Source organism: Centroberyx affinis, unplaced genomic scaffold (genome assembly GCF_046629955.1).
Source record: "Centroberyx affinis isolate AG114_WGS23_722 - 3 ecotype Tasmania unplaced genomic scaffold, CSIRO-AGI_Caff_v1 ptg006126l_1, whole genome shotgun sequence".
Taxonomy (NCBI): domain Eukaryota; kingdom Metazoa; phylum Chordata; class Actinopteri; order Beryciformes; family Berycidae; genus Centroberyx; species Centroberyx affinis.
The window spans coordinates 4656-31937 of NW_027283116.1; the positions used below are offsets into that span (position 1 = coordinate 4656).

Here is a 27282-nt window from a genome sequence, read left to right on the forward strand (position 1 = left end):
CAGGGCGAACTCGTGCGACACCCGTCCGTCGGGGGGGAGCTTGGCACCGAAGCCCAGTGCGGGGAACATCTTGTCGCTGTCGTAGTCCTGGATGATCTCTCCCACGGCCCGCAGTGCCATGGCGTAGGCGTTCAGCTGGTACGGGCTCATGTAATGGAGCGAGGTGGGCTGGGACGGGTTGCCTGGGACCCGAACGGTTGAACACAATAAAACACACATCAGCATCAAACCGTAATTACGCCGGGCCCCCCTGGGCTGTGAGTCATATTGAAATAAAAAAGGATGGGGGTGGGAGGGTGGAGGGCAAAACACAGATTGGAGTTTTAGTTCAACAAACATTTCTCAAAGGCAGAGCTACTCTGGGGATAGAAATAATCTCATTGGTTAAACTTCAATTTGCAGAGTCAAGGAACCAGTTTTTCTGGCTAAGTAACATTAGACTGAAACTGCTGTTGGCAACTTTGTTGCTAGATTTACAAACTTTTCAGACCCTCCTGGTGACTTTACTTCTCAGAAGTGACTCAGGACTTTTTCTAACCATGGGGAACAATGTAAATGTGTTAACTCCCAAAGCATTTGACGACAATTGATATAGCTGATGCTGATTTGCACTACTTGCTTGTCAAATCCAAAGAGGTCTGATGATCACAGCGCTTCCCATACACAGCGTCACCCCTCCCTCTGCTGAGAGAGGGGGGCTGTAGCAAATATATTGATATGCAAATTAGCGCATGACGTCATCTGGCCACTTCTATCAGCTACGTTCCTTGTAAAAGAGTTGGCAACACTGGCTGAAGCCCAGTGAAAAAGACAAGCGGTAAGAGAGGAGGCAGCTAATATTATGAAGCCTAGCGCTCTGATACTAACTGACAAAATACAGTCTAACCATACTAAGTTATTTATGTTAGGTAGTTAGCCTAGCTGACCTTCCAAGTTCAATATAGCCATAGTAGCCTGTAGCTATCTAGGTAAGCTAGTTAGCTAGCTGCTGACCTTCCAACATCATGAATGTCATGGTCATGAAAGAATGAAAAAAGACGTCATTACCATTCATATTTTACATATTATAAAATCCCTATTATATTTATATTTTGACCAGAGCTCAGCTCTATGTCTGAGAAATGTTTGTTGAACTAAAACTCAATCTGAGGATGAAACAGAAACGTTTTATTGGGAAAACATCTCACTGTGAGGATTAAAAAATAAGATATGCAACAAAGCTTGGAACAAATAAGGAATGATAATAGTAAGAAATAGTCTAGCTTTCATTTGTCTCGCCTTTGTTTTTGGCACCAGCAGATAAAGATGGACAGATAAAAATGAAGAAAGACATGTAGTAAGACCAAAAACTAAAAGTGTAATGACAGTGGTGACACTAAACTCAATGAAAGTGGATGCATTCCTTTGTGAAGTGTTCAGAAAGAAATGAGACTTCTGTCACAGTCTGACACATTCTCAATTTTCTATTAGTAACTCTGTAACCGTGACTTGATGAAAAGTTCTCCTTCAGTTTGCTCTGCAGTGCCAACACAAAACAGAAATAATGTGATTAGACGAATAATACCTGTACTACCTCAGCCTTTCTCAAACAAAGTAAGTGGGAAATGGGATTTACATGATTCGATGGCAGTAAAGGAGGCCACCCATGCCTCCTATGATTATGGATGTCTCCAGAATTGCATTACGTATATTGACTGAGTGAATCGGCTCTTATTAGAATGGAGAAGACTGTTCATCTGTGATGATCTCTACTTTGCACAATTTTTTGTTTTGTTTTGTTTGTTGTTAAATTGTTTTACTGTCATTGATCAATGTAGTTCAGCTGTGCGGCTTTATAAACCTTGACTGCAGGGTGACAAAAAAATTTGATTTGAAGATGTGTTTTGAAATATGTGGGTGTAGTGATTTTCAAATTGCTTATTTGTCACACTGAGACACAAACTGTACAAAATGACTAATATCAAACTGAGCGTGGAAGTTTTGAGCAGTAAAATATGATAATATTAGTAAATAAGAGTCTAACTTTCGGTTTTGGTTGCAGCTGAAAAAGGTGCAGAGGTGTCATTACACTAAGAAAACTAAAGAGTGTCCTGTCTATTTTAGCCCTTACTTTGTACATTTTTGTTTTCTCAGTGTTATCTGCTGATCACACATGTAATTCTGTAACTTTGTTTCTATTCCATGTGTCCTGTTTCATTCAGTCAATCCATTGCTATATGATGTGTTTCCTTGTTCTGTTTAAAAGAAAAATAATAAAAACTACTGATCATAAAAAAGAAAACTATAGAATGTCCTATGAGGAATCGGTTGCAAATGGCAGACAAGACCAACATACTGTTTACACAGAAAATAAAGCAGAAACATCCAGGAGATCTGAGTGCTAACAGATAAGTTTTATCTGTCCAACACACTTATGGGATTTGCTTGACAAGAGCAAAGACTTGCTTAAAACACTCACCATTTGACGCTGTGAAATCAATTGCCACCGTGAAATTAATCTGAGTCCTACGAGGGGGAAAAAAAAAAAAATGTAAAGGAGTAACGTGACATTATCAATCATGCTAGATTATACCACAGTATGTTTCAAAGCATGCAGCGGTGAGCAATTAGGCGGCGGGGTTATCGGCAGCTGTCACTCCCAATATCAGAGCGGAGAGATAAATACAGTACAGTAATCCTCTCAGCTGTGAGGCTCTGCATCCTCTGCACTGCATTAACACTGAGAGTGATTCCAGCTGTAGCTAAGAGGGACAGCATGGGAAAGACTGAGAGTAATACTGCTGCTGTAATCGCTGCAGGATCATACTGTATGCAGCCATTTATTCTGAACTTACCCGCCTTTGATGTAGTCCAGGAAGGAAAGCTCTGTGTCCACCAGGCAGGACAGGAGCGTCACCTGACAAATGGGAAAAGATTAGGAGTTTAGGAGGAAGAGAGCAATGTTTTTGTTTTTTTTTACAGAATGAGCAGATTCTGTCAATATAGCACCTGGTTTTCAGTAGGCTTCTTTTCAGACCAGTGATGCCATACATTTCTAATGGAAATTAAAGGATACAGCTGTTGTTTTTAAATACATTTCTTACCGTCAACAAATCCTATGAAAATAACAAAATCAACAATCAGCTCACAAAGACATAGTTTCAATTTTAAAAATCGCTAACTGTTACCATGAAAAGTCAGGCTGTTGTAGTTATTACCAAATCAAATTCAAATGGGAACAAGTTCTTCATGGAAAAAAGATGCTTACGGTCAGCTTATTAAGTTGTTTGAGGAGAAGGTTGGCTGGCCCGATGCATCGCGATGATGAAATAAGCTGCCAGAACAGCAGCATGGCTCTGTGACGTGTTTTTAATTGTTTTTTTTAATACAATGGAGTTCTATGGCTGCTGGGACATGGCTGCATTGGGCACCGGCTATATGGACGAGACGAAAACAAATTCATTGCTGATTTTGTTATTTTCATAGGATTTGCTGACGGTAAGAAATGCATTAAAAAACACCAGCCTTACCCTTTAAGATGATCATTCACGCGAGACAACTGTCATAATTTTGGCGCCCGTAGCAGCTTGGCTGAGCAGCATCAGCACGGACGACAAAGAGACACAGGAATGGAAAGAAAGCAAAATAGCCGACTTCACTGATATTTGGGGAGATGCTAGCCTGATATTCAGACTGAATGGCTAATTTTGTTCCACTCCATTATACAGTTTGAGATTGCCACCATGTTAGCCGTTTTCTATGTGGGGGGGAGGGGGTTAGGGTTAGGGTTAGGGTTAGTCGATTTTCCCTGAACCAGTCACTAGTCACTGATGTATCCGGATGCTCTGACGTTATTTTCAGTTATTTTCGTATTTACTAACTTTACCAAGAATGTCGGTTGTTTTTGACAAAAATATCGTCTTTGCAAAGACAATATGTTGGTTAAGAAATGATTTCAACAAATATTATTCTGCCGAAACGCCAATGAAAAACCGTTGCACGAACGGTTCAAACTTTAGTCCCGCCCACAAAGGCGCTGATTGGCCTGATCGTTTTTCCGATCGAGAAATCGCCGTTGAATAGAGCAACACCAGACTCTCTGAATCACTCAACCAAATCTGAAGAGAGGGCGGGTCGCGATTCAGGAGTCTGGAACCAGGCTAGGGAGATGCCTCAACTCAGCCAAAACTTAAAGGCACATACCGAAAATGTGTTCAAAACAAGACAGAGAAGTAGTGTAGGTACAAAAAACACATTTGACATTTTTTGTTATTGTTACACTGAGCCTGTGTGTCTTTTCAACATGGCTGTCAGCTCATATTGGCATCAGATATGGGTTACATCGTAAAACAAATATGAACAGTCATCCAAAAAACATGAGCAGTAAATTGGAATTAAGCCTCGGTCCCACAATGCCAAGCATCAGGGAGCACTGAAGGGTACGTGGGCTTTCTGAGACCAGGGGTGAAGCCCTAACTGCTGACTCACCGTTCCTGAGTTTTGGTACTTTTTCTTCTTCTTTCCCTTCTTCTTTGGATTTAGCACCTGCGGAGAAAACATCAGCAGCTTGAATTCACTTTGTTGTGTCCCATCGATCAACAGGTGAACACGACAGCAGCCGGAGATCCTGACTCATGTCTGCTTCTGTGTTCAAATCAAATTGACTGTGTGTGTTGAAGGGCAGAGGGATGAGAGAAAGGATTACCAAGCACACTCTATTTACACCATGGAAAATGTCATTTTTCAGGGGATTTTACAGCACTTCAATCGTCATATTACACGGTTGTGAAGGATTGAACTTGTGACTTTCCAGTAAAACAGTAAACAGGACAGTCTCACTAACCACCAGGCAAACCATACTCAGGTAAACCGTTAAGACAGCGGTGTGTGGAGAGAAAACACAGTGCCTGGTGAGTCAGGTTGTGCTACATAACCAGCCTTTCTGACTCCTGACCTTCAGTGATTTATGCTTTGCCCACGTACGACTCGTAAAGAAGCTGACGGACCGGTCGGCGAATCGACTTGAGCTCACAGTTCACCAAAGGCATCAGGAGAGAGGAAGAGATATAACATAGAAGTCCTGCTTTCATTGGTTAATGCATGTACTGTATGTTATTTCAGTGAGGGTTGGGGCGATAGTGTACATCCTCCTGTCAGACAATCATCACATTCAGCATCACATTCAGCATATTTTTAAGCATGTCTTGCTTGAAAAACAGCCTCGACCCTTTTGAAAGGGTTTCATTAGCAACAAGGGTTTGATTAGCAATTTCCTCAGTTCATAGAGGAGCATGTAGCTTAAAATGTGAAAATCATCGAAATTGGAGTTACAAGGTTTTCACATGGCAACAGCTACATAATTCAACTGCTTTTAAATGCAGCAGGAAGGGAAGTTGGGGAAAAATGTGATGATGCTAGTTTTCCAGGAGCCAGTTGCATAAAGCTAGTTTAAGACTAGTCTAAGCCTAAGACTGGTCTTAGATTCTCAGGTTGGAATAGTCTAATTAAGACTGTCTGTTACTTAAATATTATGACTGACTTATTTTGAGGTAGGAATGTTAGCCACATTCCCCCCCCCGGCTAATCTTGAGTTAAGAACTTTGTTGTTATGGCAACGAGTCGGCCTGACTGTCAGAGTGGTGGACGTTTAAATACTGAAGCTGTTTCATACAAGATGCCAAATCTTTAGTTTTTGGGAAGAGTCTGAAGAAGAGAGCGAGTCTTTAGAGACAACAACCAAGAAGTAGTAGGAACAGGTAAATATATGAATGAATAAATAAATAAATAAATAAATAAATAAATAAATATATAGTCTATAGCAAGTTTCACTTAAAGTCCCATTTAAGTCTAAGACCAGGTCTATCTTTATGCAACTGGCCCCAGATCTAATGGCGTATACCTGACCTGGCATTCTAACAGACAGGTTACAGATTATCATATTAGCATCTGTGACAGATCAGCTAACCATGTATCCTCTCTGTAAACATTAAGATCTGTGGCAGACCAGAAACTCTGGTTGGATCTGCCGGGTCAGTATTGCAGACCAGGGAAAATGGCATCATCACATTTCTTTGTATCTCTCACTATATGCAGATGGCCACAGATACAAGAAAATGTATTTTCCCTGATGCTCATGCCATGTTTGTGATAGATGAATCTGGCAGGTTACAGAAAACATATCTGGACAATATCCTCCATAAGCATCTGTGACAGATAAGCTATCTCCGTATCCTCTCCATAAACGTTATGGATATGTGACAGATCTAAAAAGCTTGTATACCATCGGATCTTTCTGGACACAAGGCCTTTTTGCCCAGTGGATGTTTACAATTTAATTTATTGTGTAAGATGTCACAGTCAGTCCATTACCAATCCCTGATTTATTTGTCCAGTCGCCCATCCGTAGTTTGAATCTGGCTCAAGACGTGTCATCCTCTCTCTCTGCCATCTTTACTGTCTACTTCCACTATACACTCTCTCCAACAAAGCAGATATGACTTAAAAACTTGCTTCACTGTAGTTTTATTGTTGGAGAGGAATTGTTTAGAAAATGCAAATAGTCTCTTTTCAGCTGTCAGTCTGGCAGATGGTCTTTTTAAGAATCAGGGGTTTTGTGACAGAATATGCCGATTCAGTGACATTTGAAAAATAATAGGCTGCAGTGGCTGCTGCCCTTTTAAAGGACTACAATGATTTTTTTTCGGGGAGTTTGGCCCAATTGTACCTTACCCAATATGTGAGGAGAGGATTGGCACAGAAATCATCTCTGTGTCTCCGGTAGATTTAGCATACAGTATGATAAGTAACCGTAGGTGACTAGCATTATCCAAAGTATGAAGATAGACTAAATAATGCAATCCAAAGTTGGTGTTTGTTTTTATTCTACAAATTGTAGATTCATAACGTCTAAAAACAAAATCTTAATCTCCATCATTAGTGAAGTCCAGTATGAATCAATAGCACAAAAACTTTAGCTGTGTGTTGACTTTTTGTCTATTTTACCAATCCAGTGAACAAGCCTGACAGGTTTAGACGCATCATTAAAATTATCTACCCAAGTTCTCATTTTCTCACTTATATAATACTAATAATAGGATAATACTAGACGCCTACGGTTACTTAACACAGCGTTTCTCAAATGGGGGTACTAGTAGAAATTTCTAAAAATGTGTAGTTTTTTATATATATATATATATATATATATATATATATATTGGTTATGAACAATTGTAAAATAATGCCACCTTAATAAATTTAATTAAAACTAAATAAAGGAACACCCTGAGCTGGAAGAGAAAGCTTTGGAGCAGATATTACCCTTTGGATCCACTTATTTGTGCGAAACATCCTTTTCTGCAATGATCCAGATCAAAATGAAGCAAAGAAACAAACTGTCTGGAAAAGAGCCTGATCACTGCAGTTGCCTCCCTGCCATCCAGAATGACAACAATCATAAGTGAAGCACAAGCCCATGTTTCTCACTAAATTGTAAAAGTATTACAAAAGTAATTGGCCAACCCATTTAATGTTCATGTTTACTCTGCCAAATAACATGCAAATGCATTATTTATAATCATTTTGCTTTTTTTCCCTCCCTAAAATGTTTTGTGCTGGTGAAAGGGGTACTTGGCTGAAAACTGACAGGGGGTACATTTGTAAAAAATAATTTGAGAATCACTGACTTAACATACTGTATGCTAAGGCGTTAGCATGCGCAGCAGAGACACAGAGATGATTTTGGTGTCAGTCCTCTCTTCAGATATTGGGTAAGGTGACCAATGGGCCAAACTCCCAAAAATTTGATGTTGTCCTCGAGGATTAAAGTTCTCTGTCACTAAGAAGGATTTCTGTCATTTGGACTTCAGAGAGGCGGCAGACTATATGAGATAAGTGTAGACCCGCAAGAGAAAATGATATTGTGTGTATTTGAGATGGTCAAATACATCAAGTGATCTACTAACAGAACAGCCTGCCAGACACTGAAATTGGAAATAGACAAAGAATGAATACCAGCTGGTAACGCAGTGTTTTCCACAAGCGATTGATAGCTAGATCGCTGAATACTGATGCCTTCCAGGCGGCTCCTCTCCGCTTTAAGGGTAATTTTTTATATTTTCCTCAACCTGATCACCATATTGATGTCAGGAGCCTTGCAGTTACACATCAGACAGACTTATGTATCTCCACAGTTGGTTTTAGCGCTCTGCCAGTGAGAGAGAGACAGGAGATTTGCACTTGATCCATCTCCAATCCGACAGTCTCCTGGTGGGAAAACCAAAAACTTAGAATCCTACAAAATGCTCCCAACTTTTGACGTGTTTTTAATGTTGTGTGCTGGACAGTAATTTGACACTTTTTAGATACATAAAGTTGTCCAACACTCAGATATTAGGTGAACATGAGTGCAATGCCACATAGATGTCGCTCCTACCTGCCAGTTTGATTTAACTCATCGCTCAGTGCAGCGATGAGTCATTGACGAGGACGAATAATTAATCAATAATCCCCAAAAGTAAATCACACTTAAGGTGTGTTGTCTGCAGCTCTGTGTTTAGCTGTCCCATACTGTGTTCCAGTTCAGTTTTTTGTAACTCCAGTCCTCTGACATTGAGGGTCGCATCTATACCTATTGAGTGACTTTTTATCCTCCACTGCCCAATGTTATCCTTACTTACCTATTTTTATCTTTCTTTCTTTCTGTTTTAATGTCATTTTACTAGATAAATTATGTATTTTTTGTGTTTTATGCAAAGCACATTGAATTTGCCTTGTGCCTTTCCAACACCACAACTCCACCACTGGGCTGGAAAAGAAGCCGTGCACTCAATTATTAAGGTGAATGGTATGAAGTAGTGCATTAATAGACACCAAAATAAAGCTTGTTCATCAAAAATATGACCTCTGACCCCTGACACCCCCTCACCACCCCTAGCTGGCTACGTTTTCTCTTGGGCTGGCTACTCAATGTGCTTGTGGAAAACAGTGATAATGGATTTTATTACTTATTGTTTGACAAATGATAGGCTATTATGTTTTATATTGAAGTCATGTTGGAGGGGAGGAGGGGTGAGGAGGGTAATGACTGAACAAAAATGCTTTCTTTTGTTTTAATAAGAAAGCAATGAAATACTTCTTCCTGTAAAACCCTGACAGTCACAGCTGTTTCACATAAAAGCGGAGGTTAACTTACCCGACATTTTTTTTAATTTTTTTTTTATGTAGGACGATGCAGGATAGACACATGATGGGGGTTGATGTTTGTGTGTGTGTGTGTGTGTGTATGTGTGAGTATGTGTGTGTGTGTGTGTGTGTGAAGAATGTCACCTCATAGACGTGGAACTGTGATTGGCCTCTGGACATTTCTCTGTAGCTGGTGCTGAACTCGCCGATAAAGTCGTGACTGGAAAAATGAAAACACAAAGTCACATTCCTTTCCATCTGAAAAACCCCACATGGAGGTTCTTTTCTCTGATAATGGGTCTGATAACACAGTGAAGCAGCTAGGTATGAGGTGAAGCTATAAGAACCCATTATCACAGTAATCAGGTACTACAGCTTTTAGACAATTCTTAGCAGTGTGTACTGTCTGAAAAGTTTTCTTCAAAGTAGTGTGCATACAGGAGAAATCAAGGAGGATCGCTATCTAGCTGCCTGGTTACCACAGGAGTGTGCATAGCAACCAATTTCATCATTTTATGGAAATAATCAGCGCAGTTGGAATCAGGGCGAGAAATTAACAGCTTGGGGCAAATATGCCTTTGCAAGTTCATAAAATGCCTGTGATATTAAAAACTTAGGGGGGCAAAATATGCCCCCAATAAGGAGTTCCCTTTTCTGCGTTTCACCCTGTTCACATTTTTTTTTTCCGTTGAGCTGTCAAATATTCACGCCTCGATGCGTCTACTGTCCCCCGCGGGCCACCGTAGGTCATTTGTGGGAAGCCCATGACCGGGTGATTCTTTCCAAAGCGCTCCCAGCGAGAAAAATGGAGCGTTTTCTGATCAGAAAATAACGGAGTATGCAGTCTGAAGCAGGAGAAAATATTGGCACCAGGCAGCCAGCAGCAGGAGAAAATACAGACCCCACAGAAACCACTGCATCAATAATAAATAAATGATCATTATCGTACAAAAATTAACAATTGAGGGGTGGAAGATGGACTGGATGGGGACAGAGAGTCTTCTGCCAGTTTCCAGCAGTGGGAAAGAAGTTAAAACAAATCCTACAGGAACAAATTGAGGGTTTATTTGCCAATATGCAAGTGCATAATTTCATAGTTCAATAAAATTGCCAAACAGGACCAAAATGTCCCTAAAAATAAAATCAATGGGGCAAAAAATGGCATCTGAAAAAAGCAGTTAATTTCTTACCCTGATTGAAACGCATCTTAGACCAATCAGATTTCTTGGCAGAAACTCTTCGCTAAATTATTTAAATTAATTCTTTGCAACAGTTTTATTCACTTCCTCCCCAAAATACACACCACCTTTACTCCCTGACTGACTTCAACTCTCTCTCCAGTTATCAAAGATCGTTCAGGAAACATTAATATTTAATGTTGTATTATTAAAAGCAATAGAGAATGTTTTTTTCCCCCCACAGAGTATAATATTGTGCTCGTGCGGTGAAAAACTAGAGCGCACAGGGAAAAATATTCTGGAGCTTGATCTGTGAAAATAATCCCAAATACCCTTCCCTACTTGCTCCAACTAATTTATTTTTAGGAGCATATCAGTGATGTTAGATGAGAAAAAGCATGTAAAAGAAAAAAAGCTAATAAGTTAAAAAATAAGTATGTTTTTCAGGAATGAAGAAAGAAATGCAAGGATCATGAAACTCGCACAGCATATATACAGTAGATAAGCCTGTAAACACCAAAAATTGCAGTTTCTGTGTGGTTTCCCATCACAGCAGCTGTATGTCACTAAAACAACAGCAGTGTAAGCCTGACATGGAGCATCTTGACACACAGTGCAGAACACAGATTATCACTTTAGACTGAAAGCACAAGAGGAAGAGCATGTTCCCTCACCCTCCGTCTCGATCCCAGTCGTACACCTCCACCTTAATGCTCCTGTGGGGGGGAGAGAGAAGGGGCAGAGGGGGGCGGAGGGGGGTGGAGGGAGGGGGAGGAGAGGTGGTGGAAATCCCATTAAAAAACCAATTAGCGCCACTGATTTAGAGTCTTTCTGCTTAAAAGGCTGGCAACTCGTCCATGGAAGACGCCGACCGCGGCCGTAAGTGGGGGAAGTCTCATACTGGGGATTACAGTGAAAACCAATATGGCTTTTTGAAGGCCGATATGGATATCCTTGGAACGAAGCTGTCTATAGCCGATATTTTGTGGCCATTTATAATATCTTGAAAGGTCCCATATCGTGCAAAACAGGATTCACCTTGCTTCTTTGATTATAAAGGAGTTGGATGTGCTATCTAAACATCGTGAAAGTATCAAAACGCACGGTCGCCAATGAAAATCCACACAATCCATATTAGAAAAGCGAGCCTCTAAACGAGCTGTTTGGACTTCCGTAACTTTGTGGCGTCACAAAGGTTCGCTCATTATCATTTTTGTAAGAAATAATAGACTAACAAAGTGTTTTTTTCAAGGCGGTTGAGCGGTTGTCATTGTCTATATTTACCGGAAAGTTTTCCCTACCTGTAGCTGCCGGACTGCAGTGTCTCACGTTTCATGCTTGAAACCGTTAGCCAATCAGAACAGAACATTAATATTAATGAGTCTCAAAGACACAGCAACAAAAACAGCCTGTTCTTGGTAAGGCTCAGAGAGATGCTGGTCAAAATGGATTGAGAGTGTTTTTGGTACATGACACCACACACACAGCTTTGAATGGACCTCAAGACATAAAATAAAACACTGGAAAGAGTAGAATATGGGACCTTTAAATTTGACCATTTTCATGCCAAAAATTCCAAAGAATTACAATTATGCAGTGGTTTCATCAAAATGTTATTCTTGTCAGGGTGCAAAAGCCCCTGAAAACAGCTTTTAGACCATGAGACTCTAAAACTCTCCACTGAAATCCAGGCGAATTCAGGTTAAGGGCAATAAATTCCCAACAAATATGTAATCATACAAATCCATTGTATCGGAGGAAGACAACACTGACTGGCCAGTATCCAGTCCAATATATAACATATATACCGGTCTCACTGCACTAGCACATAAAGAATATGAAAGATGAAGAATTTGATTATTCTTGGAATGAAGCTGTCTATTCAATATCTTTAAATTTTACCATTTTAATGCCAAAATATTCCAAAGAATTACAAGTATGCAGTGTTTCCATCAAAATGTCCTCTGAATCCTCTGAAATCCAGGCGAATAAGAACAACATGCATGCATACTTGTGTGGGCTCTGATCAAAATGTATTATTACAATCAATTCAGGTTAAAGGGCTTCCCAAACAAATTCATCATATCAGAGGAAGACGGAGGAAGATTAGAGTATCTAATTTTTAATAAAAGGCGAATATCAGCTCTCTCTATATATAAACTAATATATTGAAATATGAAAGATGAAGAAACTCATTGTGCCGTTACTGGAATGGACGTCCCTAATAGGGTAAGACCGACATATCGGGCTGTTATTGGCCTTTTAATGAAAGTCAGATATCAGCCAGTCAGTGTCGGACAGTATGATGGAGGTGAGGATATGATTTTACTCAGCAGCTTAAGGAATTTAAGAATTTCATTATTATGGGTTTTAATGGAGAGTTTTAGTGTCCCATGATGAACTAAATGCTATTTCAGAGGCTTTTCCACCGAGATAAGAATATAATTCTGGGGGAAAACACTGAATCCTTCAGTGTTTCCTAATTATCAGCCGAAAATATCGGATATCAGCAGCTTCAAATGTATCGGTATCAGCCAGGGGCAGACGGGCCATCTGGAGTAGTGGGAGTTTTCCCGGTGGGCCAGTCAACCTGTGTGTGTGTGTGTGTGTGTGTGTTGTGTGTTGTGGGGGAGTTCATAAGTTCATAAGTTCATCACATCTCATGAGTCCATCTGTCTCCCCCCCCCGCCAAACATACTTTGGTACATTCTACCTTTCATACGCTGTACTGACAATTATAGACTGATTGTGTTGGGCAAAAATTTGCAACCTAACAATTGAACATTATGCTGCCTTCAAGGTGCAGTCGGAAATATCAGAATCATGAGTTAAGTGCACATGAACAACGGGGTAAATATGACGAGGAGAGTCGGAATTTTCTACGATTTTCCCAAGTTGCAGAGATGTGACGTTTGTGAGCAGAGAGCAGCATGGAAACCTTGTCAACAACTGATGGTAAAAGTGATGTTTTGTTATTATATTTTGAATTAAAATATAAAATCGCAACTTCATTTTAAAGATAAAATAGGCTATATCTCTAATAATACTTTGTTCTGCATATTGTGAACAGCGGGGCGGCTGGGTGGAGCATCTGTGGGTTGGTTGTGGTGGGACAGTTTGGGCCACATTTACAGGGGCGTTTTTTTTTTTTTTTTTTTTACCCAGTCAGCAATCCATATCGGTCGAACCCTAGTCCCTAATAATCTGACTTTGGACAATGTTTCATTCCATTTTAAGCATTTAGATGACACTCTTACCCAGCGTTAGTTACTGTAAAGTCAGTGTGATGCTAGAAGAAGCTTAAATTCCTGGATAACCAACATAACAAGCAACCGATATTAAGGAGTACAAGTGTCAGAGCTAAAGGTGTCCAGATGATAAATGGAGCAAATATTCCCGTGTCCCTGGAAATATCTTCGGCATAAATGTACAGTACAGCACTATCGCACCCGAAGGACTGCAGTGAGTGGATTGGACTCATAATAAAGATGATTTGGACTTTGTAGAGCAACCCATAAGCAGAGGAGAGTAATGTCCTTCATTTCATTGCAGAGATATTTATTTTCCTCCCTTCATCTGATATTAAAAGATAATATTCCTGTTCATGATGGATTGTAACACTCCACTAAAAGAAAGGAGAGAGCTTTATCCAACTTCCGACTGCATAAAGCCTTTTGGAAAAGCAAAGCAGATTTCAGCGATTGACTCACTTTTATCCAACTGATTAGACTGATTAGAATTTAGATCTGGGATTTGCGCCATTAGACGAATATTGTTGTTTAGCCAGAATTATGAGACTAACAGAGATAAAGACTTGATTCCAAAATCTAAAAGTCCGTTTGCAGGGTCAAGAAATCAATTTAACTTAAGTGATAGCAATGATGTGTTGGAGAACTCTTAGTTTCTTATGTTTTCTTTTATCTGATTTCATTTGATGCATCAATTTATTCATCTTTTAATGCGTTTTTTTTCTTGCTTGCGCTTCTTATTTCTATCTCCTCATTAGCTTCACCAGCGAAGTTGGAAGAAGGTTTTGTGTTCACCTCTTTCTGTCTGTTTCTTAGCAAGATATCTCAGAAAGTAACAAACAGATTTGGCTGAAATTTGGTGAACAGATCGCCCTTGGCCCAAGAATCAGCTGATTAGATTTTGGTGATGACCTGGATGTGGGATTACTTTTTTTTAGCCACAACTGCTGATGGGAAAGTCTGACATCCGGGACTTCCAAGACAGCTGCTCAACCCCGGAAGACAAATGATAAACAAACATAAACCGTTACAGAGGCTGCAGTTTTGCAAGTTGGAGAATTGTTCAGCGTTGGTGCAGGTTTGCACTTTACCAAAAGCCTTTTACTTCTATATTTTACTCTTCTTGTTTTGACACCTTGCTGTAAAGCAGTGGTTCTCAATGTGGGGTCCGGGGACCACCAGGGGTCTTTGAGGGGGTTCCAGGGGGTCCCCAGCAAATTGATGAATTGTTAAATTTCACCATTACTTCATTTACCAGAAGTTAACACAGTTAGAGAATGTAGAAGAATGATTGTTTTTGTCATAGTTTCACTGTTATCTCTCTACCTACAATACAGATAGTCATGGAACTTGTGCACTCACACACACACACACACACACACACACACACACACACTACAGTATGCCATTGAAACAAGACCTTGGCACTGGCAAGCGAAGCTGTGTTAATGATCATCATGATGAACTTTGCTGTAAAGTCCTTGTCAGTAAGTTTATTGTTATGAAGTTTGGCTATGGATGACAACAAAAAATCAAATCAAATGGGGGTCTGTGGCTCTAATGTGGATTGAATTAGGGTCCTTGATATGAAAAAGGTTGAGAATCACTGCTGTAAAGTACTTTGTAATTTCTGCTTTTAGATAAGTACCATATAAATAAAGTTTATTATTATTAGTATTATTGTGGGAGTTGTTGTCTGGGTGCTGTGGCTTTGACTTGCACTCATTACTATGATCTAGGAATTGAAGCTTATGCTGTTGCACTCAACGGAAGTCACTCTGGACAGGTGCTTAATTCCTAAAATATAACTGTAAACAATGTCAGTGAGATATGTGTCTCTGTGGGATCCATCAGTGCGTCTCCTACCTGTCATAGTCTCCGTTACACAGCGCTCTGACAGGAATTTTAAAGGCCTGCCACACCGGATCCAGAGTGTTCTTCACCACTTCTGTCTTGTGGCAGATGGTGTACCTGTGGCGCACACAAACACACACAAAGCTGTTAATAGATGACAAATGTTACTTAAAGTTTAAAGCAGCCCTCTGTGTACGACCTCGCTGTGTTAACAAGGGGATGACTGTGTGATGTAGGAGTATTTAATAAAGCTCGCTCCTCGGCTGAAAAGCAACTGTTGCCCGTTCTCTGCATGCAGCAGCTAGTGTGGCTCTCTGTAGCCGCGGCATGCTGCTGTTTTACCCTGCGGCCGAACATTTAGACTGCTTCAATAAATACCCAGCTGCACAAAAAGAGAATGTGTTAAGTGCAAGACGCTGAAGTCGACTTGAATAAAAGCATCTGCGGGGCAAAGAGACTCCGACCCCAGCGCAGTTTTCACTTAACTCCCAACTCATCCGCCTTTTCTTTCCCCCGCTCCTCTTATTTCCCCCTTCTCGACTCGGCCCTTTCATCTCCGCTCATCCTCTCATCCCTTCGTCTGCCGGCTTCTCTTTGTTAATGGCTGGACAGTATAAGTCGCATATACAGTACAGAGTATTATGGATGGCTATTATGTAACATCAAGGAGACAGTTTAGCTCTTACATCGCCCGTATGGGAGCTTTTTGGAGCGTGAACAATCTCGCTCTGTGTCTCTATGCATTACAGGCTGATATTCTTCAGTGTGTGTGTGTGTGGAAAGCACAAAAATAGAGATAGCTACTTTTTTTTAATTCAATAAACCGATATCTACAAATAGCACGGGGAAATTGCTTGTCAACTTACGAGCCGTCTTCGTTACTGCGGTAGAAGACGAGAAAAGGGTCAGATTTCCCAAAGAAGTCCTTCTTATCCAGCTTGTTGCCGCAGAACTGCAGCATCACTGACTCCTAAAGAGGAACCAACATATAAATAAATACACATTCTGCTAAGACCACACAAGTTCCCAATGCAATCAAAACAAGCAGCACTGTTGGTGGAAGGGAAGAGTGTATAGTGTATTGTATGTCCAGCAAACAGCATGCCGCCAAGACAAATTTTGGAAGGTTCATTGTTCTTGGTGAATAAAGTGATTATCAAAGTCAAAATGATCTTTCTGATTTTTGTATTATCACCTAAATGCAGCATGGGATTCTTGTAATTGTTTCAATAATACAATAATTGAAATGTCCATAGTGCTTCAATACCAGTGCGAAAGACAATTCAGATTGAGTTTTATAATCTTTGATACTTTCACCAAATGTGTTCTGCAAGCTGAAACTCCATTTCATCACACATTACACTGTTCCATATCATCAATATGATATCTCCAATTTATACTGAACTTTGAAATTTGAATTTTGTTCACAAATTTGTTTTTGGTCTTTTATTGTGACCAGCCCAAGGCACACCTGTGCAATAATCATGCTGTTTAATCAGCATCTTGATATGCCACACCTGTCAGGTGGATGGATTATCTTGGCAAAGGAGAAGTGCTCACTAACACGGATTTAAACAAATTTGTGAACAACATTTGAGAGAAATAAGCCTTTTGTGTGCATAGAAAAGGTCTTAGATCTTTTATTTCAACTCATGAAAAATGGGAGCAAAAACAAAAGTGTTGCGTTTATATTTTTGTTCAGTATATGATGTTCAACAAATTCCAGGAGTTATTTTCTGATGAAGTGTTGCTGGTGAACCCACATTCCCCTCAACCTGCCTTGTCTACTTCTGCTTCAGTTAGTGATTTCTTACATTTCCCAGAATGCCTTTCAGCAACCCCGAGAGAGCAAGCGTGGTATGTTGCCAATAACAATGCACCTTGCTTTAACAGTGTTAAAGTGTTTGGGGTCAGCACAAAACAACAACAGCTGAAAAGATGACAGCAGCGTAAAACAGTCCACCGTGTCTTGATCTGAATCCCAGTCCTTCTGAACTGGTGCCAGGAGCAAAACGTGGAACTGTTTCACTCACAGAGCCAACAGACGGACACCCAACTGGCCCCGACCCAAAACCCCTGAGCAAAAGCTACTACAAAGCTGTTGTGGTAAAAAAAACACTTGAAAATAAAAGACAGCGGTTGTTCTGTGATATTGGTTGATGGTTTTTCTTGTTTGCCATGGTATTGTAGTATCAAATGGTTAGATAATAAACTTGGAATAAAAAGTCAAAATTCTGTTATCACAGTAATCTAACAAGTAATATCTTCAGTGTATTGTAAAATTGATGTCACTGTTGAAATGCAGTGAAGCAAAGTATTGGGAAAGGGTTCTGTGCTGTATCTGCTTCTGAATGTTTTTGTATTTGTGTGTATGCATCTGTGTGTTTGTGTTAGTCCAGGATTTACAGCATCTTAAGGGTATTTATGGCAAAATCTCCTTTATCCAATATTCCCAAATAATAGTATCAGATGGGGAGGGTTTGCCACTAATCCGAGGAAAGCATATGAAAGTCAATTTAGCATACTTTTCTGTGATTGACAATCTTCCTGACCCTATCTGAGTTGTCCTGATGCAGCTGACCCCGCCCACGCGGTACTCCAAACAGGCTGAATACTGTCTGACCCAGAGGAACAGAGGAACCGAGGAACCAAATGTCTCCTCACCCTGCAGTTGCTCAGCTCCTCTGCTCTCACGATGATGGTGCCGCATTTCTTCCCCGGGATTCCACTGGAAAAACAAACAAAAAAACACAGAACAAATCATTTCCAAAGTGGCAGTATAGCCGAAAGCTTAAAAGTAGTGGGGTTTGTGACTGGAAGGTTGATGGTTCGAATCAACAGAGCGGCTGGGAAAATCTTGGAAATGCAGTGAAGTGCCCTTGAGCAAGGCACCAAACCTGTGGCAAACAGCAGAAGACTGTGGCAGCATCAGGTAGAGTCCAGGAGTGAATATGTGATTATGTGAAATTCTCCCTCAGGCCTTTGCGAATGTGTTCGTCCCCAAATGACAGGGTTAAATAAGGGTTACCGAGTGTCTCATGTCGTCCCCCACTAATGATGCAGGCACACCTTCAGCCAATCAGTAACAAGACGCATAATCCATCATCAAGTTACTTCAAAATCGGAGCGGTGATGAAGCATTTACGGTCTTTCAAAAGTTTTAAATGTTGACTTTTAACCTTCAGCGTCCCCATCAAGTTAATTTGTGTATTTTTTAAATGCACACAGTGGCAAAAATGCATCGTCCCTCAAAGTTTCATCATTTCATCATCAATTTGACTTTATTTTGACTTTTAAGGGCAATTCATGTATTTTGAAAGGATAGCTGGATGTGCATAGAAAGTTTCATGTCAATCGGACTTTTGGTGCGGCAGTCAGGGCCTTTCAAATTGAGCAACTTTGCCCTTTAATTATAGCATCTCCATCAGGAAAGTCAGTGTATTTTTTATCACATGGGGGACAAAAAAAACGAGCAGATCAAACACTCCTGAATCTCTCATCCCTCATATCCTCCTGCTCTACTTGCACTCATAAAGCGCCTGTCTTTTCTCCCTGGTTCCTTTTTATCTAGCACTTATCTACCAAACATGATCATTCTAGGGAATCTGGAGTATTTATGGCATTAATAATCAGGATGCTTTAGTTCTGAGCGCTGCACTCCTCATTACTGGTTGCTTGAGATGTGGGTGATCTAAGAATTTAAGGTTATTCTACTGCTGCACTCATTATAAGTCACTCTGGAAAAAAGTGTGAGCTAAATCTCTAAAATGTGAAAATGTAAAATGTAAAACTCCAACCGCTCGCGCCCCCTGCAGACCTGGAGTCACATTTTGCTTCCTCTACTCTAATTGCCTTATGTCTACATGAGCAACAACAACTAATGCTGAATAAAAACCTGCAAAAAAAAGAACCTCGAAATAATGTTACGGCATCCAGTGACATTTCAGATGCAATGTTTGTTTACATCCTGAACCGGCGAAGCGTAACATTCAGCCAATAAAGCCAAGGGAGACTGACCACTAAAAATAGACCAAATGAATGCCACGGACCCCGGGCCTGATTCTGAGCGAGGAAGGGCAGAGATAATTTCATTTGGCTAAGTAGTGTCCAGTAATGGCGGAGAGAGAGCGTACAATAATAATACATGTGGAGAAACCGACGGCAAATTGAAGCGAGGCTTTGAAACCCCAACCCCCCCCCACCCCCACCCCCACCCCCGTCACCTGAGACACGCTCAGGTTCTTTGATGCACAGGGAAGCATTCAGTGAAATTAATTCACTGTGTGAGCAGAGAAATTGCTCAGCAAGGGGGCAGATGGGAGAAAAAAGGCAGAGGAGAGAAAGAGGGGGGGGGAGAGAGAGAGAGAGAGAGAGAGAGAGAGAGAGAGAGAGATGATAGAAGCAGAGTCAAAGTGAAAAAGAGAGAGAGGAGTCAAAAGAAAGATGAATATGTGGATGAGAACAGATTACAGACGGAAGGGAGAAGTGTGTATGAAAACATCAGTACACAGCAGGTTTTGACCGATATGGGTTTTTGAAGGTCGATACCAATACTGATATTTTTAGACTGAGGTCACCGATCTCCGCTATTTTGTGCTGACATTCAGTATCGTTACATTTGACCATTTTCATGCCATAAAAAAATCATAAGTATTCAGTGTTTCCCGCAGATTTTTAGTCTTGTCAGGGTGGAAAAGCCTCTGAAACGGCATTTAGAGCATCATGAGACACTAAAAACAGACTAATGAAATTCTTTTAGTGTTAGCAGCTCCTGTGACTCACCACACCTATTCAATGGTAGGAGAAACTCCGCGACACATCAGGCATTAAATGAAGAATTAATTTACAAAAAAAAGAAGAAAAAAAATGAGCATTTGAATGAAAAATTTGCAAAGAAAATAAGATTTCATTGCAGGTTTTTCAGACTGTTTTTATGTAACTGTGCTTGTTAGGAACAGTAACACAACAACCAGCAATAGAAAACTTAATGTGACAAAAGAAAGTAAGTCTAGTAACAAGTGTGATGTTATTTGCAATAGTAGACCAGAACAAGTTTCCTGCTGAGAACCATGGCCTCAGATTTAGAGGTGCTGATCCTCATCCCAGCCGCTTCGCACTCGGCTGCAAACCGATCCAGTGAGTGCAGGAAGCTTCGAGTTGGGAATGAGTCCTTACCCCAAGTGAGGGAGTTCAAGTTATCTCGGGGTCTTGTTCTCGAGTGAGGGGCCCGGAGAATCGGAGCAGCGGGAGCGGTACTACGTTCGCTTTACGGCACCGAGAGAGCTGAGCCAGAAGGCAAAGCTCTCGATCTACTGGGCAATCTTCATCCCAACCCTTCACCTATGGTCATGAACTATGGGTCATGACCGAAAGGACAAGATCGCGGATACAAGCGGCCGAAATGGGTTTCCTCAGGAGGGTGGCTGGCATCTCCCTTAGGGATAGGGTGAGAAGCTCGGTCACCCGTGAGAGACTCAGAGTAGAGCCGCTGCTCCTTCGCATAGAAAGGAGCCAGTTGAGGTGGTTCGGGTATCTAGTAAGGACGCCTCCCGGTCGCCTCCCTAGGGAGGTTTTCCAGGCACGTGCAGCTGGGAGGAGGCCACGGGGCAGACCGAGGACCAGGTGGAGGGATTACATCTCCACGCTGGCCTGGGAACGCCTTGGGATCCCCCAGTCGGAGCTGGTTAATGTAGCCAGGGAAAGGGGAGTTTGAGGCCCCCTGCTGGAACTGCTACCTCCGCGACCCGACCTCGGATAAGCGGTTGAAGATGGATGGATGGATGGATGGATGGACAGAACAAGTGCCTACAAGTGACTATTTACAATATTTATAGAAACTACGAGCAGAGAGACAAGGTGGGAGAAAAGGACTAAAGGTGGTGCCAAAGGAAAGAAATGAACAAAACAACCAAAACTAACTAACTAAAACAAACTATAAAAGAAAACACCAAACGGGACGCATGGAAAAGCCTCCATCATGTCGGCAGTGGACGACCCGACCGGATGATATCTGATGTTTAATAAATGGCCAATACTGGTCTAACCTTGGAATACAGGGATCAGCAGTCAGCTGTACTGGACAACAACGCAGAGCTCACCTTGTGTTTTCTATTCCACAAATAACACCTGAGCAGTGGTGGAATGTAACTCAGTGCATTTACTCAAGTACTGTACTTAAGTACAATTTAGAGGTACTTGTACTTTACTTGAGTATTTTCATTTCATGCTACTTTATACTTCTACTCTACTCTTTTTACTCCACTACATTTATTTGACAGCTTTAGTTACTAGTTACTTTGCAGATTTAGATTATTAATACAAATTTTAAATCAACTAATAAATTATGATATATTTTTTATAGGTTAAGCTACCCAGCAGTATATAAAGCAATTAAAATTAGCTCCACCTTTACCAGCTGCAACATTAAAGTGATGAACACATTAATGCATCAATAATTATAGTCCAATAACATGATATATATGATTCTGAAATGGGCCATTCTGCATAATGACTACTTTTACTTTTGCTACTTTAAGTATATTTTGATGCTAATACTTTTGTACTTTGACTTAAGTAACATTTTGAATGCAGGACTTTTACTTGTAACAAAGTATTTTTACACTGTGGTATTGCTACTTTTACTTAAGTCAAAGATCTGAATACTTCTTCCACCACTGCACCTGAGGAACCCAAACTCTTTGCATTTCCAAACACCAACATGAAATAATACAACTAATGTGCAGTCAGTCATGTTTGTATGCGGCTTTAGCCTTGCGTTCCGGGTGTTGAGCGTTTACATCACGTGTGTGGAGACATGAGACGTCTTTATCTAGTGTGCCACCAAATCTGTCAACTTGTCCCTCTTGTTCTTCGCTCTGCCGCCTCGGATGACCGCGTGCCGGCGTCGTGTGTTTCCGTGCATGTGGTCATCTCCCATCTCCCATCTCCCGTCTCCCATCTCCCATCTCCCATCTCCCATCTCCCGTTCCTTTTGCTCTTTATTTGCTCCGTCTGCCTCCACTTGACTGAGCAGAGGCAAATGGATGAGCTTCATCTGGAGGCAGTGAAGTGAGTACAGGTACACACACAGTCACAACCAGTTATCATTACAGAATGATAAAGAATATACGACGATATCATAAAAAAATCTGGAAAAATAACAGAAATAACACATGCAGGTAGACACGTACACACACACACACACACACACACACACACACACACAGATGTGAAACACAGTGAGTGAGTCCGGGCCGAGGCGATTACATAACTCGGCGACAGCGGCACATTCTTACATCATCTTTCTTGTGTGTCAGTCTTCAGCGGGCCCATTCAGCTGCAACCGCTCATTGATTCTGCCACACATGCAGCCACACACACACACACACACACACACACACACACACACACACACACACACACACGCACACACACAAAGACAGACAGACATGGCTGTAGATACAAGTACAGTCATAGTCACTCCCTTCCTCTCACTTCATTTTTCCTTGGTGTCTTTCTCTCACACATTATCTCTATCTCTCTCTCTCTCTCTCTCTCTCTCACACACACACACACACACACACACACACACATACAAACGCAAAGACAGACAGACATGGCTGTAGATACAAGTACAGTCATAGTCACTCCCTTCCTCTCACTTCATTTTTCCTTGGTATCTTTCTCTCACACACTATCACTCTCTCTCTCTCTTTCTCTCACACACACACACACACACACACACACACACACACACACACACACACACACACAGGGTACCACTGGAGGACAGGGGATGAAGCGCGGGTCAGACGACTGATGGCTCGGCGCCTCAGGAGGAAAACAAAGCAACAACAAAATTGTCCTCCTCAACAAACCCGTGAAAACTGCTGCAGTGCTGCACTGTGTCTTAAACCGCTCCAGACAAAATATCACATCAAGGTCTTTGGCGTAGCTACGTTCCCTCGACCTGCCCCGTCTACTTCTACTTCAGTTAGTGATTTCTTATATTTCCCATAATGCCTTGCGACAACCTCCAGGGAATGAGCATGAACTGAGCTGTGGGGTATACATGAAAGTAGAGAGAGAAACGGTGATAGTGGAGTGAGCTTTTCTGGTCAAGAAAAAGTGAGAGTCATGACCCTTATGCAAAACACAACATGTCATGAGTCTGCATTGCATTCTGGTCTATTGAGGCTGCTGTCAATGGAGAAATTGGTCTCTCTGCCTCTTCTACGATGGATTTCTCACTGGATGAACATCAGTGCAAAATGCTGAGTCTAGAAAGAAGCCCTTGCTGTTTGATTCTGAGGGACTGACACCAAAACCTAACTTTTTTTTCTGGATCGCACTAGATTGAACTACATTTTCTCCATTCAAACTCTCAAACATTGTAGCTGCTGGAAATATCTGGATGTGACGGCAAGTTTGGCCAGTTTTCCACGGAAAGACGAAAAATACACCGCCAACAACAACAAAATGAACCCAGAAATCACACAATCTTAGCTGTTTTTTAACGTTTGATTAACACAAGTGATTTCTGGGACGTTCAATGCAAAAACACAACGGTAACAAGCGCTTAGCACCAAATATGGAGACAAAAAAAAACAACAAAAAAAACAGTTAACCACAGGAAAAATCCACTCAAAAACACTTTTAACACCTGTGCACCAGAGGATTTTTCCCAGGAAAAACCTACCAGAGACTGGTTGTTCAGAATAGCAAATGTAAAAACTTTCATGAACTGGATATAGGTAGAATCACGACTATGTAGGGCTGGGCGATAATTCAATATTATCGTTTATCGTCTTTCAGTGGAATCATATCGTGATGATATGAAGATATTTTAATATCGTGACACACATTTCTGCTGTCTAAATTGATGATGACAAGCACATTTTACTTAAAAACTCTCATAAAATGAGGTATGGTAGGAATATTATTTGAAAATTTCAGTTTTGTTTGACACCACACCTAACATTACCATTCGGTTCAATGAGATGAACATTCATTTGATTATTTAACGTGATTTTGCATACATGAACCATATCGTGATATATATTGATATCGAGAAGAATCCTTATGATTATCATGATATTGAGTTCAACCATATCACCCAGCCCTACGACTATGTAACATTAATCAACAATAGAGAGCAGCAAAACTTTACTCATATGAAAATGGCCCTGATTATTACTTTAAGCATTCATTTTTTTCTCTCCCTCGGAAAACATGAGCAGGGTCCGGGGCTCACTGCTGACATCTTCCCTCTGGGTGAACTGTCCCTTTCCACTGCAGACTGTTTACCATCTCAGCTTGTTTACAGTCTGTCATTAGAGCCGCTGCTGGTTAACTATTCATCTCATTTGGCCGACGGAGACGGCGCGTTCTCATCAACATCTTGGCTCATTTTCATATCCTGCTTGATTTCACTTCAAAACACCGACCGTGGCAAATGATCTTAAAAAAATCACACGCTGAATTTCAATTCATTCCCCTGAACGGAGCAGAATCCCAAATCTAACGATGACCCCACGCACGTGTTTTATGGCAGATAATGACAGTGTCTGTGATTACCCTGATCAGAGTAATGAAATACAAGCCTCTGTCTTATTAATTCACTCAAGTCAGAAAATGGATTTAATCAAAATGTACAAACTGGAAAATATTTGCTGTAAAAGATGCCTATATACAGTAGAATCTAATAAACATATAAAGAGAATGAAGGTTCATGCTACATGTGGTTTCAGCTTACATTTTGAATTCAGTGAATTGAAAGAGAATTGACCTGAACCCTGGTGTGCTTGCTTATGTGTGTGTGTGTGTGTGTGTGTGTGTGTGTGTGTGTGTGTGTGTGTGTGTGTGTGTGTGCGTGTGTCTGTGTGTGTTCCAGCGCTCTACTTACATCAAAGGTTTTTCCAAGCGGCTTCCCAGGGAGCCGACTACCTCACCCAGGGTACAGAAGGCCTGGCCCAGGAAGTCCTGCATGTGTGAAAAACATGCACACACACACACACACATATACAGATGTACACACACACACACACACACACACACACACACACACACACACACACACACATACACACACACACACACAAATGCAAAAAAGCATAAATAGGTTACACAGCAGGGTTGTGAGATGCAGAGAGAAACATTCATTAACGCTTTCTTTCAACATTTGGCCTGTAAAGTTCACAGTACCAACCCCACCATGCTACATCATGCTAAAGCTCTCATATATTTTGCCATTTGACACCAAACAGTGCGCAGAGGGAGCCGTGTCCTTGTTGATTACTGTAGAGAGAGCAGTCAGTTAGTGAGGAGCGGCCTTTGGGCAGCAGGGAGAGCGAGGGGAAGGGGGGGGGGTTTGAAAAGTCTGTTTGCGACAGACAGGGGCTGATTGTTCATACTGATACTGAGGCCTAGCCTACCAGATTGTGTGTGTGTTTTGCATGTGTGTGAGTGTGTGTATAAAAGTACTTGACAGATGAGCCGTGTTGAGTCCGGCGGGCAGAAAGCTGCTCCGAAGATCTTTGCCGGTGCTGAGCAAATTCCTCCCCCAGCCGAGCTCTCGCAACAAAAAGAGATGACAAAAACGCTCTGGCTTCTCCATGAGAAGTGTGCTGCTAGCTAGCAGCGCCAGCGCAGCGCCTGCTACGCTTCACAAACCCTAAGCTAGGAAGTGTGTCTCCTCAGATAAACAGGCTCAGTGGCGGTTAAGAGAGGAGGATGCTGAAGTAGAAAACATCACAGCTATGATGTCTAAATTTCTCTCATGTCCTACATTGCTTCTGAAATTCACTTATTGGCTTACTTTATTGTAGTCTAATTTACACCATCCATAGCATGGCTTTGTATCCCATTAAAGGAATAGTTCACCCAAAAATGAAAGTTCTGTCATCATCTACTCACCCTCATGCCAAATGAAACACAGGTGAAATGTGTTAGTCCATATAACACACAGGGAGGTTGCCAGCACAACTTGGTAGCAGCCTCCAAAACAACTGAAGTCAATGGGGACCTGTTCTTTAGAGCTCCAAAACAAAAACAGCCACACAATCACACTGTGAATAGAAAGACCTATACACCATTATTTGTTGCAAATTAATCAGCTGTAGTTAAGATTTGCACTAAATGATGGTGTAAATATACTGTAGGTCTTTTTGTAACTCTGAAGAACTGGTCCCCACTGACTTCAGTTGTTTTGGAGAAGGCTGCTATGGAGTTGTGCTGGCAGCCTCCCTGTGTGTTATATGGACAAACTTCACCTGTGTTTCAACTGGCATGAGGGTGAGTAGATGATGACAGAATTTTCATTTTTGGGTGAACTATTCCTTTAAAGGGAAATGCCACCCATTTTAAGCACTCACATATCCCTGTGTCCCAGGACAGTTCAGTCAATACTTGTGAACATCCGCTACTCTTTCCTAAAGCTAGAAACTGGAGAACTGAGCCTTGAATTTGTAAAGTCACTGGGATGCTCCATAGACAATGAATGGGTTACTGGCTTTGTTGACAAGCCCAACGGTTCTCTCTCTGGTTTCTAGTTTTAGGAAATAGTGGTTCCTAACCTAATTTCTGTCTGTTCAGAAGAAAAGTTTACAGTGATCAATTTCAACGATGGCGTTCCTGCTGGGCGCTACGACTCAAACGTTGTGAGAGAACACACGGCCCGTTATCCAGATTACTGCCTGCAAACAAGGAAGCCATTCCCCCCGCCTGAAACTACTCGCTAATAATTAAGTTCACAATAATGGATAACGACTTCGAAATGACAATGATGTTTCCCAGCAGGATATTGATATGTTTTAACCACACAGAAGCCACGGGAGTAAAATAAG

At 41.2% G+C, this 27282-nt stretch overlaps 1 protein-coding gene across 1 annotated transcript; it reads right to left on the minus strand.

Annotated features, from left to right (window-relative positions):
* Positions 1–25426, minus strand: LOC139638121 (copine-8-like; the record flags this gene model as incomplete). Its single annotated transcript, XM_071512153.1, has 10 exons — positions 25344–25426; positions 18104–18167; positions 16306–16409; positions 15452–15556; positions 11012–11053; positions 9304–9379; positions 4468–4524; positions 2835–2896; positions 2459–2505; positions 1–182 (listed from the first exon to the last, which is right to left on the minus strand). Coding segments are annotated over exons 1-10 (822 nt in total), but the record flags the coding sequence as incomplete, so codon positions are not given.
* Positions 25427–27282: the final 1856 nt, after the last annotated feature.